At 64.4% G+C, this 17,034-nt stretch overlaps 1 protein-coding gene across 1 annotated transcript; it reads left to right on the forward strand.

Annotated features, from left to right (window-relative positions):
- Positions 1-439: 439 nt before the first annotated feature.
- On the forward strand, positions 440-5,876 carry AQP8 (aquaporin 8). Its single transcript, XM_064390738.1, has 5 exons — positions 440-645; positions 2,745-2,871; positions 3,545-3,759; positions 4,820-4,954; positions 5,249-5,876. The coding sequence occupies exons 1-5, from the start codon at positions 440-442 to the stop codon at positions 5,289-5,291; spliced, it is 726 nt and encodes a 241-aa protein (XP_064246808.1). The 3' UTR covers positions 5,292-5,876.
- The last annotated feature ends 11,158 nt before the right edge of the window (positions 5,877-17,034 follow it).

The raw sequence follows: 17,034 nt of genomic DNA on the forward strand, positions 1-17,034 counted from the left end.
CAAGCCTTGAGCCAAGGCTTGGCAGTGATAACGAGCTTTGATATCCCTGGGGGCCGGCCCAGCAGCTTTTATGACCCCTTTTTTTTCCTTAGCAATGCAAATCCAATCTGCATTTAGAGCCTCCCGTGCAGAGCTGCCTCTCAGACACTCGGGGGGAGCCCGGAGCCTCCAGGGGTGCTCATCCCTGCTGGGAGCCCCGGGTGCTGCACAGCCAGCCTCTGCCTGCAGCCTCGCCAGCCGTGCCAGCCGTGCCCAGCCGTGCCCAGCCTTGCCCAGCCGTGCCCAGCCGTGCCCAGCCGTGCCCAGCCGTGCCCAGCCTTGCCAGCCGTGCCCAGCCGTGCCCAGCCGTGCCCAGCCGTGCCCAGCCGTGCCCAGCCTCTCCAGCCGTGCCCAGCCGTGCCCAGCCGTGCCCAGCCGTGCCATCCAGGACAGGCTGCACATGGAGGCCAAGCCCTCGGCCCCGCGGCCGCGCTGCCTCGAGCGCCACGTGCAGCCCTGCGTGGCCGAGCTGCTGGGCACTGCCCTCTTCGTCTTCATCGGCTGCCTGGCCGTGCTGGAGGACGCGGGGGGCACGGGCCGGCTGCAGCCCGCCCTGGCACACGGGCTGGCCCTGGCCGTCACCGTGGCTGTGCTGGGGGACATCAGGTAAGGGACAGCGAGCGCGCCGGGGCCCTGCCAGCAGCGGGGAGGTGCCCCCACCTTCGGGCCCTTCCCTGCCCAAACCCTCTGCCCTCTGCACCCCTGCCTTGCCACGGAGCCCCGGTGGGCAGCGTGGCCCTTTGGGGGGTGGTGGCATCGCTGGTGGCACCGTTGGTGGCACCCGTAACACCGTGGGTTTGGGGCTGCTCACCTGGCTTTGGATTGCAGCGTTTCAATTTTTGGCCTCTTCTAATAAAAATGGTGAAGCTGGAACAGGAACGTTCTCCTCTGGGAGCTGGAGCTAGGAGATGTTTAAGGGCCCTTCCAGCCCAAACCATTCTGTGATTTTATGATTCTCTGTGAAGCTGAGATGATTCCTTTTACAAGGATGTCAGAGCAAAACATTTTGACCCAACTGTGCTTCTCCTCAGGGTATTTTCAGGCTAAAAAAAACGTGGTTTCAATTACTCAAAAGCAACATTTGGACAACTCTGCTCATTGAAAAGCTGTTGTGTGGAGCTGAGATATAGATTGATTCCCAAGGAAGATGCTGGAAGAGTCCCTGGGGGTTTCTTGCCTTCCCTGTGCCAGCCCCACAGGGGCTGGGGCTCTCCAGGCTGTCCTGGGTGGCTGGGCAGGATCAGGGCCAGCCTGGAGTCCAGAGCAATGGGGTGATAATTCATCAGTAGGGGGGAGAACAGCCCAGCGTGGGGTTTGTGCAGGGGGCACTCCTGACCCACGGTGCCTGTGCCAGGTCCTGCTGCACCCCAACCCTGGCGTGGAGAAACCAGGGCAGCAGCACTGGGGGCTTCGTGGTGAGGGGCTGCAGGGTCACACTGAATCCTGAAATGGTTGGGCTTAGAGAGGACCTGAAATCCCACCAAAGCCCACCCCTGCCATCGCAGGGACACCTTCCACGTGTCCCAGGCTGGCCCAAGCCCTATCCAAGCTGGCCTTGGGCACTGCCAGGGATCCAGGGAATCTGCTCTGGGCACCCTGTGCCAGGGCCTGGAAGGATTGCCCAGGGAAGGATTGAGCCCAGGGAAGGATTGAGCCTTGGGAAGGATTGCCCAGGGGAGGATTGCCCAGGGAAGGATTGAGCCTTGGGAAGGATTGAGCCCAGGGAAGGATTGAGCCCAGGCAAGGACTGAGCCCAGGCAGCTGCAGAGGAGCCCTGCTCGGTGGGTTCCCCAGGCAGGCTGCTGCCCGAGGGGGGTTTGTGTGCAGCCAGGTCCCCCTGAGCCCTGGCTACCCCCAGCCCAGAGCTGGCAGTGCAGCCCTGTCCAGCCCAGGCACCCCGAGCAGCCCAGCTCCCTGCTCTCCTGGGGGCTCAGTCCCAGCTGAGCATCACATGTGCTTGTGGCTCCCAGACTCTCTGACTCATCACCAGCAATTATCAGGCTGATCAGTTATGAAACCTGTTCATTAACCTGTGTCTCATGGTAATCAGAATTAATTAGAGGGTCTCTGTGTCTGGCTTGCTTGTGCTTTTTGAGGTGAAGGATTTAGGTCTGGTGCTGAGGGCCAGCCTGCAGCCCTGCTCTGGGGGAGCTGTGTCCTGCCAGGCTGGTGCCAGCCCCAGCACTGCCTTCCTGCAGCTCTGCCAGGCCCCTGCTGCCCACAGCAGCCCTGGCAGAGCTGCAGCAGCTGCTGGGAGCACCTCAGTGACACATCCCCAGCTCCTGTCCGTCAGTCCCTGCTGTCCCTGCAGCCCAGAGGACAGAGCTGGCTCAGTGACACATCCCCAGCTCCTGTCCCTCAAACTGTCCCTGCCAGTGCTACAGCCTCGAGGACACACTGGATCCAGGGACACATCCCCAGCTCCTGTCCGTCAGTCCCTGCTGTCCCTGCAGCCCAGAGGACACAGCTGGGTCAGTGACACATCCCCAGCTCCTGTCCCTCGGTCCCTCCGGCCCTGCAGCCCAGAGGACACAGCTGGATCAGTGACACATCCCCAGCTCCTGTCCCTCGGTCCCTGCGGCCCTGCAGCAGGGGCCGTGTGCCCAGGGAGGGGACACATCCCAAATCCTGTCCCCTGGAAGAGCTGGGAAAGCCGCGGTGCTGCAGGCCGGGGCTGGGCCGCTGACACTCCTCTCTCCTGGCAGCGGAGGCCACCTGAACCCCGCCGTGTCGCTGGCCGTGTGGCTGCTCGGGGGGCTCCACTCCACCATGCTCATCCCCTACTGGCTGTGCCAGCTCTGCGGAGGGGTGATCGGAGCCAGCCTGGCAAAGGTACGGAGCCTGGGCACGGGGACTGTCCCTGCCGGCCTGGCCTGTGCCCTGTGGAGGCTTGCTGTGCCCTCTCAGGGGGTGCAGGAGGGCTTGGGTGCCCATGCAGTGCTGCCATGCTCACACAGACCTTTCCCCATGTTCACCCAGACCTTTCCCCGTGTTCACCCAGGCCTTTCCCCGTGTTCACCCAGACCTTTCCCCATGTTCACCCGGACCTTTCCCCGTGTTCACCCAGACCTTTCCCCATGTTCACCCAGGCCTTTCCCCGTGTTCACCCAGGTGTTTCCCCACTCTCCTTCCCCCAGCACGGTGCCCTAAGGGCCGTTTGGGCTCTGTGCTGCCCGTTCCAGCACCGTGTGCTGTTCCTCACACCCCCTGGGCACACAGGGGTCTCACCCTGCTGGGAGCAGTGCCCTCCGAGGTGCCCAGAGCCCTCTCAGACAGGTCTGTGCTTGCCAGGTGCTCAGGCTGCTTTTCCTCCTGCAAATGCCCAGTTTAGCTCCTCTTTAACCCGCCCACGCTGCCCACGCTGCCCTGACGGTGAGCCCATCTGCTGGCACAGGGCACAGTCTGGAGCATGGTGGGCACTGAACAGTGAGCACTGCACAGTGAGCCCACTGCTGGCACAGGGCACAGCCAGGAGCACGGTGGGCACTCACAGCTGTCCCCACAGGCTGTGGCACCCAGCGAGCACTTTGGCAATGCCAGCGGAGCAGCCTTCGTTGGCATCACGGCTGGCGAGCAGGTCCCCGCTGTGCTGGGGGCTGAGATCGTCCTGAGCTCCTTCCTGCTGCTGGTGGTCTGCATGGGAGCCGTCAACGGCAGGACCAGCACCCCGCTGGCCCCGCTGTGCATCGGCCTCGCCGTCACCGCCGACATCCTGGCAGGGTGAGCTCTGTCCCCTCTGTCCCTCTGTCCCCACAGAGCCACCCAGCCGTGGCTGCGGGGGCTGCTGGCACCAGGCGGGCTCAGGAGGGACCCTGGGCTGTGGGGTGGAGCTGGGGGCAGCTCTAGCACCCTCCGTCGGGGCACCCCAAATCCCACTGACCTGCTGCACCAGGGAGGAGACAGAGCTGGGATGGGGTGGGGTAATGGATGGGATGGGATAATGGGATGGGATGGGATGGGATGGGATGGGATGGGATGGGATGGGATGGGATAATGGGATGGGATAATGGGATGAGATAATGGGATGAGATAATGGGATGGGATGGGATGGGATGGGATGGGATGGGATGGGATGGGATGGGATAATGGGATGGGATGGGACAGACCTGCCCTCCTGCAGCACAGCACAGACCCTGTGCCCAGGGACACGGAGCACGCTGGGGATGCCATCAAATGAGCCCAGTGGGCACTCTGGCACTGTTGGGCTGGGGGCAGGAGCAGCCCGGGCTCAGCCTGGAGCAGGACCAGCCTCAGCTCCCCCCTGCACGTGGCACCCAGCCGGTGCAGCCCCCCACCCTGGGTGATAAACCCCGGGCCCGCCCGGGCTGTGTTTGCCGTGGGAAGCCCTGAGCAAACAGGGGGCTTTGTGTCCCCCGGGTCCCCCTGGGTTTGTGTCCCTCGGGTCCCCCCGGGTTTGTGTCCCCCAGGTCCCCGCGGCTGCTGGCAGCACTGCCAGGCCCAGCAATCAGCGATGGTGATGGAGTGCTGGGTTAAGGCAGCGCTCACCCCCTGTGGCAGCACCCCGGGCCGTGTTTGCACAAACCCCCGGGCAAATATTTACCCCTAAAGCTGTGATTGCTGCCGCCCTGCTCCCGAGTGTGAGCCGTGTGGTGTGAGCCAAGCCTGGCTCCCTGGCCCCAGCCCAGTGCCCAGCAGAGCCCCGGGAAGACCCCAGGAGGGGGATGCTGCTGCCCACCCCACCACTGCCCTGTCCAGCACTGAGGGGAGGGTGCTGCTCCCTGTCCCCCTGGCATGACAGGGCCCCGTGCTCCCCTCGCAGGGGCGGCGTGTCCGGAGCCTGCATGAACCCAGCCCGAGCCTTCGGGCCAGCCCTGGTGGCCAACTGCTGGGACTACCACTGGGTGTACTGGCTGGGGCCCATGCTGGCCGCGCTCCTGGTCGGGGCCCTGCTGAGGTACGTGACAGCTCAGTGGCACTGCGACTGGCACCCCGCAGGCTGAGCCTGCCCTTGCCCCCGTGCTGCTGCCTCCTCCCTCGGGCAAGGCTCCCAGCAGGTGCTTTTCCAGAGGGGAGACTCCTTTCCCTTCTCCTTCCAAGAGGACAGGGTGACAGCAAAGGCCCAGCCTGTGCCCCACGTGCCTTGTGTGGTGAATCAGCCTGGGGCTGGTGCTGTCCCCGTGTCCTTGTTGTCCCCTTGCTGTGGCAGAAACGCTGACCCCGCATTTCTGTCTCTTTTCCCTCCCCACAGGCTCCTGATGGGTGACCAGGCCACCCGCCTGATCCTGAAGTGACAGCGGGCACAGGGCCCCGTCCCTGGGCAGCGGGTGCAGCCCAGCCCAGCTGCCATGGAACCCCCTGCCCCTGCTCCTTCCCTTCGTCCTGCCCCCCTGGCATCTCCCTGGCACCCGTGGGCCAGCCACGCTTCCTGTGCTGCTGGGGGAGGGTGGAAACCTGGCTCTGCCAGCCCTGCCATGGCACCGGCTCACCGGGAGCACCCTCTGGCAGCACCGGGTCCGTGGTGCCCCCGGCTGCTCTGGCACTGACCCCAGAGCTGTGCCCGGGCACCCCGGGAGCCCTGTGCCCACTGGGTGGGCACCACTGCCCCCACTGACACTGGCCGGGGTGATGCCAGGCAGCTCCTACCCCAGAGGGTGACAGAAGGGGCCCTGGGGACACCTCCTGTCCCTGCGGGCAGCAGGAGGACACGGGGAGAGGCGCTCAGCTGCCAGGGTGAGCATCCCTGCCCTGCCAGGGCAGGAGTGCTGCGGGGGGCTGCTGGGCAGAGGGGGCTCTGCCAGAGGCAGGAGAGTCAGCGGGAGGGGAGGATGGAGCTGTGTGGGCAGGGGGAGAGGAGCCAGCGCAGCAGCTCTGCGTCAGCCGGGCATCCATCCCCCCGGCAGCGCTGCCCTGACTCATCCTGCGGCCGCCAGCCTCCCCTGGGGGGGCTCGAGGGGGCCGTGCCCCGCCGGGGGCTGCCCTGGCACACGGCTGTCACTGCGAGCACCCCCAGCCCCACGCAGGAGCCCCTCGTGTTCCCTGGGCTGGGTCACTCCGGATTTTGGGAAACGATAACTTGGGAAATGCCTGTTGCTTTCCCAGCGTGGCTCGGAGGTGCCCTGGGGCGGGGGTCGTGCTGCGGGAGGGCTGTGCCCGCACACCGGGCTGCCCACCCTGCCCAAACCCGGGGCACCAGGGCAGCGACGGGGCTGGGAGGCAGCGGGAGGCAGGAGCGGGAAGGGCCGGGCTGGAACGGGGCTGGAACGGGGCTGGAACGGGGCTGGAACGGGGCTGGAACGGGGCTGGGAGGCAGCGGGAGGCAGGAGCGGGAAGGGCCGGGCTGGAACGGGGTTGTTCCCCCCCCGGCGGGTCCGGACAGCCCCGGGGGGGCAGATGCCTCCCCCCGATCGCTCTGGTGGCTCTCGCAGTCGCCGTGCCCGGGCACTTCCCAGCTGTCCCCGTGGGGCTGGCAGGGCGCTGCCAATGTCACCTCTCTATTTTCGGCTTGTTTTCCGCTGTGCCGTGCCGGGAGGTGACCCACGCAGGGCGCAGGCAGCACAGGGATGTGTTTTTAGGGAAGGACAGCGCTGCAGAGGGGCCGGAGCGGGGGAATGGCGCATCCCCGGCTGGGGCTGGCCGGGAGCCGGGAGCCGGGGCGGCTCCAGGTGAGCCGCAGCCCGGCAGCTGCTCGCTCAGGGAGGGAAATGGTGCAGCCCCCAGAAGGAGACAAACAGCATGAAGATGTCACCGGGACGGTTGTCATGGCAACGCCACAAAAATGCCGAACCAAACGCGGAGCAGAACGGCTGTTTCCTGCCCGAGGGGAGCCCGCGGGGACCCCAGCGAGTCCCCGCCCCGCTCGGGCCCCGCGCTCGGGGGGAGCGGGGCTGGGCCCCGGGGCTCCCACCTTCCCCTTTCGAGAGGATGCTCGGGCCCGCAGGAAACGCGCTTGGCTGCGGCTGCCTCTGCAGCGGGCAGCCTCCTGCACCCGGGTCCTGCCGGCATCCCGGGGCCTGCACCCCAGATCCACCCTGCACCCCGAAACCCTGCACCCCAGATCCATCCTGCACCGCGGGTCCTGCTGGCATCCCGGGGCCCTGCACCCCAAATCCACCCTGCACCCCGAAACCCTGCACCCCAGATCCACCCTGCACCCCAAATCCACCCTGCACCTCGAAACCCTGCACCCCAGACCCACCCTGCACACCAAATCCATCCTACACCGCGGGTACTGCCGGCATCCTGGAACTCTGCACCCCAAATCCATCCTGCATCCCGGAGCCCTGGACCCCAAATCCACCCTGCACCCCAAATCCACCCTGCACCCCAGCTCCCTCCTGCACCCCAGCTCCCTCCTGCATCCCAGATCCCTCCCAGCCCCCATCTCCCTGCTGCACCCCTGTTTCAAGGCACCTCTCCCCAGAGCTGAGGGCAGGGGGCTCAGCAGGTCCCTCCGGGGCAGTGGTGCCACTGCCTGCGGTGCCCGGGTTCAGGGGACAGCAGGGGAGAGCCAGGGACAGCAGGGGACAGCAGGGGACAGCAGGGGACAGCAGGGGACAGCCCGTGCACGGCCTCGTGTGCTGCTGTGTTGGGCACATTCCTCTTTCGTTTGTCAGGGTGACTCTGATAAAGCATCTGTAATACCACGTTGTTTTTCCTTGAGTATTATTAAAGTGCTTGATTTATGCTAATTAAATACCAATTAACTTCCAAGCACTTAATGTGCTTTAAGGACATAAAATACATCTCATTCCCATTCAATTAAATTTGCATCAGGCCTGGACATGGGTCTGCGCCGTGTTTTTATCAGCACATGGCTCTGCTGGGATGCTGCCCGGGGATTCCCGGTCCTGGTGCCCGTTGGGATGGAAAGGATCCATAGGGGTGGGGGTGGCACTCAGGAGCAGGGGGCAGGATCCTGCTGCAGTCACAGCGTGGCCATGGCCGAGTGAGGGGCTGCAGAGGCACCGACACAGCCCCAGCGTGGTGGAAAGCTGGATGAGCTCAGGGCACTCGGGAGAGGTGCCAAGGGCTGCACAGACACCAGGCACATGCCGGCCCAGGTGCCACCAGCTGTGCCCGGTGCCAGCACTGTGGGAACACAGGGAGAACAACCAGGGTGCTGCAGAAGAACACCCAGCCCTTCCCTGTGCCTGCTGCTCACCAGCCCTCACCCACGGTCTGGGGAAGGAGCAGCTCCCAGCCTTTCCCTTCCCAATCCTCCCTCCAGCAGGACTGGGGGGGTCTGGCACTGTGTTCCCAAATCCTGGTGCTCAAACAGCAGAAGCAAAGGCAGCACAGTGAGGGGTGCCAGGAGCAGGGCTGGGCGGGTTAGGATGGATGGACACTTCAGAATGTGCCCTGTGAGAACATCTGGGAATTCTCCTGTTGCTCAGCCCCAAAGGTTTTCTGCAGCTGGAGAAATCACTGCCTGAAACTGAAAGAGGTGAATGAATCCTCTCAGCTCAGGCTGCCCACCAGGCAGAGCCGCAGCGGCTGCAGAACCCCGAGCTCCTCTCTGGCGCTGCAGCATCCCCGGCAGCTCCCGGCCCGCGCCCGGTGCCCGGGGGCTCCCAAGGGTGCCCGGGCCGGGCGGGGCTGGGTGGCTGCGTGGGCACAGCCGGGGGACAGCGGAGGTGGCGATGACGCGCGGAGCCAGCTCTGCGCGTGAGCTGGCAGCTGCCGGTAGGAGCGGGGAGCGGGGCGATGCGGGAGTGGGAGCGGGGATGGCATTCTGGGGAAGCTGCGGCAGCCGCGCCGCCGCCGGCCGCTGCAGGCGGCGTGGGGATGGCTCCGGCCCGCCTCGGCTGTGCCCGCGGGGCCGCGGGGCTGGGCAGCATCCCTCGCCGCTGTGCCACCTGCCCCAGTGGTGTGCCATGGCCCTCAACACCGTGCCACGTCCCTCCTGCTGTGCCGTGGCCCTTGTCCCTGTGCCAAATCCCCCAGCAGTGCTCTGTGTCCCCAGCACTGCCTCATGTCCCCAGCACTGCTCCGTGTCCCCATCACTGCCCCGTGTCCCCAGCATTGCCGTGTGCCCAGCAGTGCCCTGTGTCCCCATCACTGCCCCGTGTCCCCATCACTGCCCCGTGTCCCCAGCACTGCCTCATGTCCCCAGCACTGCTCCGTGTCCCCATCACTGCCCCGTGTCCCCAGCATTGCCGTGTGCCCAGCAGTGCCCTGTGTCCCCATCACTGCCCCGTGTCCCCAGCACTGTCCCATGTCCCCAGCACTGCCTCATGTCCCCAGCACTGCTCCGTGTCCCCATCACTGCCCCGTGTCCCCAGCACTGTCCCATGTCCCCAGCACTTCCTCATGTCCCCAGCACTGCTCCGTGTCCCCATCACTGCCCCGTGTCCCCAGCACTGTCCCATGTCCCCAGCACGGTGCCACCTCCCTGCCCACCGTGCAGTGCCCCAGCACCGTGCCTGCCGTGCCCCCCCAGCCCCCCAGGCTGTGCAGAGCCCCGAGGAGCCTCCCCAGCTCGTGCAGAGCTCCAGGGCCTCCTGGCAGTGTTCCCCGGGGCAGAGGGCACACTCCCAGCTCAGTGCTGTCGGTGCCACAGCTGCTCCCCGTGGCACAGCGGGGACAGCCCCGGAGCAAGGCTGCTGGCAGGGAATGTGGGAACAGGGGTTCTCTCCGTTCCACCCCGCTTCTCCTGCTCACTCCACTGATCTTTCATTTCCTCTCACTGGCATCGGCCACCCGCTGGGGCTCCCTGGAGAGGGGCTGGCACAGAGGCGTCCCCTGGGGACCCCCGGGTCCCTGCAGCCCCATTCCCCGCAGGGGAGGGGGAGCAGACCCCCCTCGTCCCCGCTGCCATCCAGCCTCCCCCAGCTCCGACGGCTTCCTGTGCCCAGCACTGCTCGAGCTGAAGGATTTACATTTTAAAGGGCTTTTAGAATGGATTTGCACAGACATTTATTTGCAAGTGTTATTTTTTTTTCAGCTTTTGCCACTTTGAATGTTTGTGGAGAAGAAATAACAGACAGAAACCACAGCAGGGAAAGCCTCAGAGAACTCGTTTGTGCTCATGCAAATGCGGCGAGGGTGGCAGTCCAGGGTCACAGCGGCGATCCTCAGCGGCAGCCCGGGCTGCTGTCGCTCCTTGCTGTGTCCCCCAGCTCCGGGAGGTGCCAGCTCCCGCAGTTTGCCAGCAGCCAGCAGCGGGGCCGCGGTGCGGGCAGCTCCGGTCACCCGGGGCCGGCGGGGGCCGGGGCTCGGGAGGGGAATGCTGCTGGTGTTCTGTGCCGGCAGCAGCCAGAGCGCCGCACAATAAATAGCCTTTTTAATTACTGCACAATATTTACAAGATTGCTTCCTCATTTGGGAAATTAAAACAAATGCTCCATCAAAATGATCAACACTGCGCAGAGAAGCGCGGGGCTGATGGAGGAATCCTCGGGCTGCGGATGGAGGTTGGCATGAGATTGCTGCTGAGACTGGCACCTCGAGCTGCCGGGGCTGCCTCTGCTCCCGTGCCCTGCAGGACCGGGGTGCCAGGACAGGGGTGCCCAGCAGGACAGGGGTGCCCAGCAGGACCGGGGTGCCAGGACAGGGGTGCCAGGACAGGGGTGCCCAGCAGGACCGGGGTGCCAGGACAGGGGTGCCCAGCAGGACTGGGGTGCCAGGACAAGGGTGCCCAGCAGGACCAGCAGGCTCTGGCAGCTCGGCCGTGGCACTGCTCGGCCAAAGGAGAGCTGGGGCGGTGCTGCAGGGGATGCTGAGCTGCCAGGGCCGCTCAGCCCGGGATGGGCTGGCAGCGGGTGGCTGTGCGGTGCCGGGGAGGTGGCTGTCCTCCTGGGGACTCAACCCCCGGGGTGCTCTTCTCCCAGCCCCCTCCCATTCCCAGCTCTTCCCTCAGCTCCTTTCCCCCTTGTTTTGGTTTTTTATTATATATTTTTTTTGCAGAACTGCCGTTGCCATGGGAACGGTGACATCCCGAGCCGGGCGGAGCGGAGGGAGCGCGGCTGCCCGGGGCCACCCCGGACACGGGCGGGGGTCCCACGGGCGGGGATCCCACGGGCTGGGGGCTCCCACGGGCAGGGAATTCCCCCGGAGCGCTCCTGTTCCAGCGGAAAGAGCAGCGCGGTTTAATTACACTCGAGCTCCTGCTGCCAGTCCGGAGAGTCCTTCCAGGGGAGCAAATTCCGTCTGAACGGACGGGGTGGGGTGGGGGTACAGGCAGGATGGCCCTTGGCATCCAAGTGTTGGTTAATAAAGGAGCTCGCAGGACCCGAGGGATGCGATCCAGGGAAATTTGGGATTACGGAGAATTCAATTGTTCCTGGAGCAGGGGGGTGCCCGGGGAGCCCAGGTGACAGCTCAGGGGCTGTCCTGGGGGCGCAGGGGCAGCTGGGCTTCACGGGGACACTGGGACAGGGAACCGAGAGGGGAATGCGGTGGGCTCCGAGCCCCTGCCGTGTGTCAGTGCCAGCGCGACCCCCGAGCGACAGGGCACAGCCTGGGAGGGCACAGCCTGGGCACGAAACAGCCTGGGCACGGCACAATCTGGGCATGGCACAACCTGGGCATGGCACAACCTGGCACGGCACAGCCTGGGCATGGCACAGCCTGAGTATGGCATAGCCTGGGCTCGGCACAGCCTGGGCACGGCTCAACAGCCCCGAGCTGGGCACAGCCAGGGGGCAGCCACTGCCCGATGGCCAAGGAAAACCCTTGGACACCATCACAAGAAAACCCTTGGACACCGTCACGGGAAAGCCACGGACACCGGAGCTGCTGGGGCTCTGTTCCCCCGGAGCTGCAGGAGGGAGCCGGGCCGGGCCGGGCACTGCCCGCTGCCGGTGCTGCGGATCCCCGGCTTCACCGGGAGCAGGAAGGAGCTGCAGGAGCTGCAGCCGAGAGGGAAAAGCCAGAAAACAATTTACAGCTTCCTGCAGATGGCAACCGGTACGATCTGGCTGACAAGCACAGATGAGCAGGAGCGAGGGAGGGATAAATAAACCTCGCAGCTCGCGGAGTAAAACAACCCGCTGGGCTTTGCTGCAGAACATTCCCGCTGGGCCAGCGCCGGGCTCCCCATCCCAGCGCCGGGATGAGCGCTGAGGCAGGACCGGGGCACCACTGGGGCACGGCTGGGCACAGGAAACACCGCTGGGCACAGGGGACACGGTGTCCTCCCAGCTGCTGCCCCAGGGGTGCCCTCGGGGCCAGGCGCCCAGGAGCAGCCGAGGCACCGCTGCAAAAGTACCCCGAGTCACTTCATCTGAGCCCAGGGAAAGCCTCATGCAAATGTTTTCCATTCCAGAATTACTTTGGTTCCTAAACCATTGAAGGCCCTCTTTCTGGAAGACTTCTTCTTCTTCTTCTTCTTCTTCTTCTTCTTCTTCTTCTTCTTCTTCTTCTTCTTCTTCTTCTTCTTCTTCTTCTTCTTCTTCTATGAAACTTTTTAAAAATATATCTGCTAATTCATGACAGGTATGTTGTCCTGTGTCTGCAGTATTTTTTTCATGGTTTTTCCTCCCGGTGAGGAGCAGAGGGGACACGAAGCACTGGATGTGGCACTGGGGAGGGTGACCAGGGGGACAGTAGGGGACAGCGAGGCAGGGCTCTGGCACTCCGGCCTGCAGAACGAGCCCCCCCGGCGCCCCGGGCTCCTCTGTGTGGGGAAGTGCCCGGGCAGCCGGGCCGGGGCTCCTGGGAGGGCACAGAGCCCCCGGGCACGGGGCACAGCGAGCCCCGATGCTCTGCGCAGCATCTGCGGGCAGGGATTTAGCAGCCAGGGCACCCAGGGCCCCCGGCCAGGCCGGATAAGCTGGCGTGGCCAAAGGCCAAAGGCAGGGCAGGAACATCTGGGATTTGCACATCCCAGGGCCCGAGGCAGCCGGGTGACAGGAGCAGGAGCAGCCCGGCACATCCCTGCCCCACAGCTGCAGCCCACGGCATCCCTGAGCGTGGAGCAGCAGCGAGCGGCTGCCAGGGAAGGGATTACTGCCTCGGCTGGGAGGAAAACCCTCCCAGGCAAAGCTTAATGAAGAAATCATTGTTCAGGGATCAGCCCTGCGCCGTTAATGAGCCTCGTTGTTATTTAAATGAGGCTCCTGGAAGGGCTGGGTGAAGAATTCATTATGAGATGAATTTTCTGAGCAATGTGATGAATGATGGATGTAAAACCAGCCTTCCCTCGGGAGGAGGAAGCTGCAGAGAAATTCAGCTCCGGGGGGAGAGCAGCTGGAGCTTGCCATGGCACAAGCAGAATTGCTGCGCGGCCCGGAGGGGGCAGGTGCCGCAGCCCGGCCCGGGGACAGCAGGGGCTTGGTGGCTCTGCTGCTCTCCTGCTTCCCTGGGCTCTGCCTGCCGAGCTGGGCAGCGACACCAGGCTGCTCCCAGCCCTGTCCAGCCTGGCCTGGGCACTGCCAGGGATCCAGGGGCAGCCACAGCTGCTCTGGGCACCTGTGCCAGGGCCTGCCCACCCTCCCAGCCAGGAATTCCTCATTCCCAATATCCCACCCAGCCCTGCCCTCTGGCAGTGGGAGTCATTCCCTGTGTCCTGTCCCTCCATGCCTTGTCCCCAGTCCCTCTGCAGCTCTCCTGGGAATCCCACAGGCGCTGGGAGAGGCTCTGAGCTCTCCCTGGAGCTTCTCTTCATCTTGCACCCATCACTCACAGCTCAGTCTTGCTGTTGAGTTTGAGTCTTGCTTTTTTATCCAGCACAAAAATTTCGTGCAGTCCTTGGTTCTTCGTGCTGTTGCCTGGTGTCCCAAGCCCGAAGCTCCCTCTGTGTCCTGTGGGGGTGGCAGTGCCACTCTGCCCCTGCCACCACCCTTACCTGGCCGTGCACTAACCCAGTGTGGAGCACAGAGGGAAACCAAACAGTTGGATCAGTAGCAAGGAATAATGACAACTTCCTGTAGAGTTATAGGACATGGAAGCCAATTATCGATCAGATGGTTTGGGAACCAAGCAACAACACCCCAAGGATTTCACCACAAACTTTGCTTAACCAACTGTGCAGGAAGGCGGTTTGATGTGGGCCGTTTCTGGGTACATAAAACAGAATTAATTTGTTCTCCCTGCAAGCCAGCAGCCAGGAATATGAAATATTTAAATAGCCTAAGCATGTTTGGCATGTGCCGAGCCATGCGAGCACCCGGAGGGGCTGAGCCCGCGGGCTCGGGGCTCGGAGCGGCTCTGGGCAGCGCCCCTCGCTGCAGGGAGCCGAGGATGCGCATCCCTGCGGCTCCGTGCTCGCTTCGCCCGGCTTCCCTCCTCTCTGCCCGGCTTCCCTCCTCTCTGCCCGGCTTCCCTCCTCTCTGCCCAGCACTGCTGGGTGCTCTGCCCCCGGTTTACCCCGCTCCCGGTGGGCAGAGGTGCTCTGCAGGGGAGCCCTCTGTGCCCCGGCAGCGCTGGCACGGCCGGCAGTGTCCCGATGTCCTCAGGACAGCCCTGCCCGGCCCCTGCCCGTCACACCCCTGCAGCCCGGGGCAGCAGGCATTGCACATCCGCCCTGCGGGGCACGGCCAGGCCGCTGGGGGAGGCAAAGGAAATGATGGATTTTCACATCCAGGACGGGAGCAGGGGCTGCTCCAGCCGGGCGGCGCTGTGGCCGTGTCCCCGCGTCTGTCCCGTGTCCCTGCTGCTCTCCCCGTGTCCCCGCTGCTGTCCCCGTGTCCCTGCTGCTGTCCCCGTGTCCCCGCGGCTGTCCCCGTGTCCCCGCGGCTGTCCCCTCGCTCTGTCCCCACTCCGGAGCTCTCTGTAGGCTCAGGCTCCAGCCTCTGGGCTCTTTCTCGCCCGCGGCGGCCCCGGGGGATCTCCTGCCGCCGGTGCGTGGGGAGCCGGGTCTCTCCCCACACGCACGCAGCATCGCTCTCCCCGCTCCATCCTCGCTGCACGGAGGACGTGGCACACGCCAAAGCTGTGAAAGCAGAAAGGGAAAAAGCGGAGCAGCTGATGCCACCCCGCTGCGGGGGGTGCCCGTCACCCCGGCCGTCCCCGGTGTCCCCACGGAACCCGGGGCCGGTCCCCACCCCAGCGCTGCCCCAGCCCGCGGCTCCGCTGCGGCTCCGCTGCGGCTCCGCTGCGGCTCTGCCCCGGCCCTTTGTCCCGCGGGGTTTGACCGCGGCTCTGCTGCCCCCGGGACCCCGGGCAGCCGCTGAGCGGGGGCTGGAGAGCGGCTGTGAGCAGCGACAGCGTCCTCCGCAGTTGACAGCGACCAGGATTTTCTGCCTAAGATCCCTGACCCTGTTCCAGGATCTCTGTCCCACTCCAGGATCCCTGTCCCTCTCCAGGATCTCTCCTGGCCTGCTGGGTGAGGGCAAGAGGACAAACGGATGTGGAGGCTGCCGAGTGCTGCTCAGGCACCTTTATATGTAATTAGAGCTGGACTTTTCCTCCACCTGTTTCCTGCGGCGGATTTGGGTCCTGAAGAAAAAAGAGATTAAGAAACAGAAAGGAATCTGTTGTGCAGCTTTTTTTGACTCTTCAGAGGAGATCGGTGCGGGCAGCAGGGCAGCAGCATCCCCCTCAGCCGGGCTGGAAGCTGCAGGACCCGCCCGGAGCTCCTCACACCCAGGAGCTCCCGCACACCCGGGGACTCCTCACGCCCAGGGGATCCCGCATACCCAAGGGATCCCGCACACCTGGGGTCCAGCTCCCCCAGGAAATGGGGGGATTCCGCTGGCTCTGGGGGTTGTATCCCTTTGCTGGGCTTTGGGGCTGGCTGTGGGGTGAGGCGGGGCTGGAGCTGTCCAGCACAGCGCATCCCGCGCTCTGCCCCGAGCCCTGAGCCCCTGTTTGGGCTGCGGTTTTTTCTGGCAAGGTTGGAGCCCCCCAGCTCCTGCCCCGACCCCCCGGGCTCGCCGCTCCCGCATTTCCACCCCTGTGCTGCTCCGAGCTCCCCCTCCCAGAGCAGCTCCTGCGCTGCCCGGGGGAGGATGAGGAGCGGGAGGATGAGGGCCCTTCCTGAGGATGTGAATCACGCTCCGGGGACGCTGCCCTGCTCCCGCGGTGCCCCGGCGGCCGGGGAGGCCCGGGGCCGAGGCAGCTCCATGGAGATCCCTGCGGCAGGCAGTGATCTCTTCCACACCTCTGCCACAGCGCCGGGGGGCTTTGGAGCCTTCCCTGCAGCAGAACAGCGTCAGAACGCAGATTTTCATGGGAACGGGGATGGACTGGGCTGGTTTCCCTCTGCTCCAGCACTGTGCTCCCCCGAGAGCGCCGCTCGGGGTTGTTTGTGTGTGTGAGCCCCTGTGCACACCTGGGGACTGCCCCTGCTTTAATAAATATAACAGCTTCCTCAGAGGAAGGAGCTGCTGGGATGTTCATCCCGACGTCTCAGATGCTGGGGGATCTGGGTCCTCAGCTTTTGTGAAAATTAACACGGCCGTGAAGATCCTGCCTGTAATATGACGTGACTCAGAGTGCACTAAATAATGAAAAAAGTAAAATTAAGTGGAATTACGTAAACTAAGGAAAGAAGAAAGCAATCCCCTGAGAGCAAGAACTGTACCTGGCTTTTGTACTTTTGTACTTTTGTACCGTGGCCCAGCAGTGACAAAAGTTTGAGCATGATTATCATGATTATCAACACTCGTAGGGGGAAATGAAAGCCATATTCTCTGCGTTCCACATGCAGCAGCTATGGGGGCTGTCCTTGGAAAATGGGAACATACAGTAAAAAAACAAGAAGGCAGAAACAGGCAGAGCCCAGAGTTCACGGTTAAAAGGAGCAGAACCCAGCCCGGTGTGGCTCCACGTGCAGCGCAGCAGCTCGGAGGGGAACACCCCTAGAACGGAGCAGAGGGTGGGAGCCAAAACGCCCTGTAATTATTCCCGTTATTGCTGGGTTCCTTTCCGTGCTGGAGGAGTTATTTCTGCTCCACAGCCCCTGTGTGAGCCCGCAGTGAGGGGGGCTCCTGGGGCAGGGGGACCCGGGGCTGCTGGGCACAGACAGCCCCACGTGTGGCCCCCACACACCCCGGGGACCCTCCCTCAGCCCCACGTGTGGCCCCCACACACCCCGGGGACCCTCCCTCATCCCCTCCCAGCACAGCTCAGCACCAGCAGGGACGGCTGCAA

The sequence above is a fragment of the Passer domesticus genome, chromosome 15, assembly GCF_036417665.1.
Source record: "Passer domesticus isolate bPasDom1 chromosome 15, bPasDom1.hap1, whole genome shotgun sequence".
Taxonomy (NCBI): Eukaryota; Metazoa; Chordata; class Aves; order Passeriformes; family Passeridae; genus Passer; species Passer domesticus.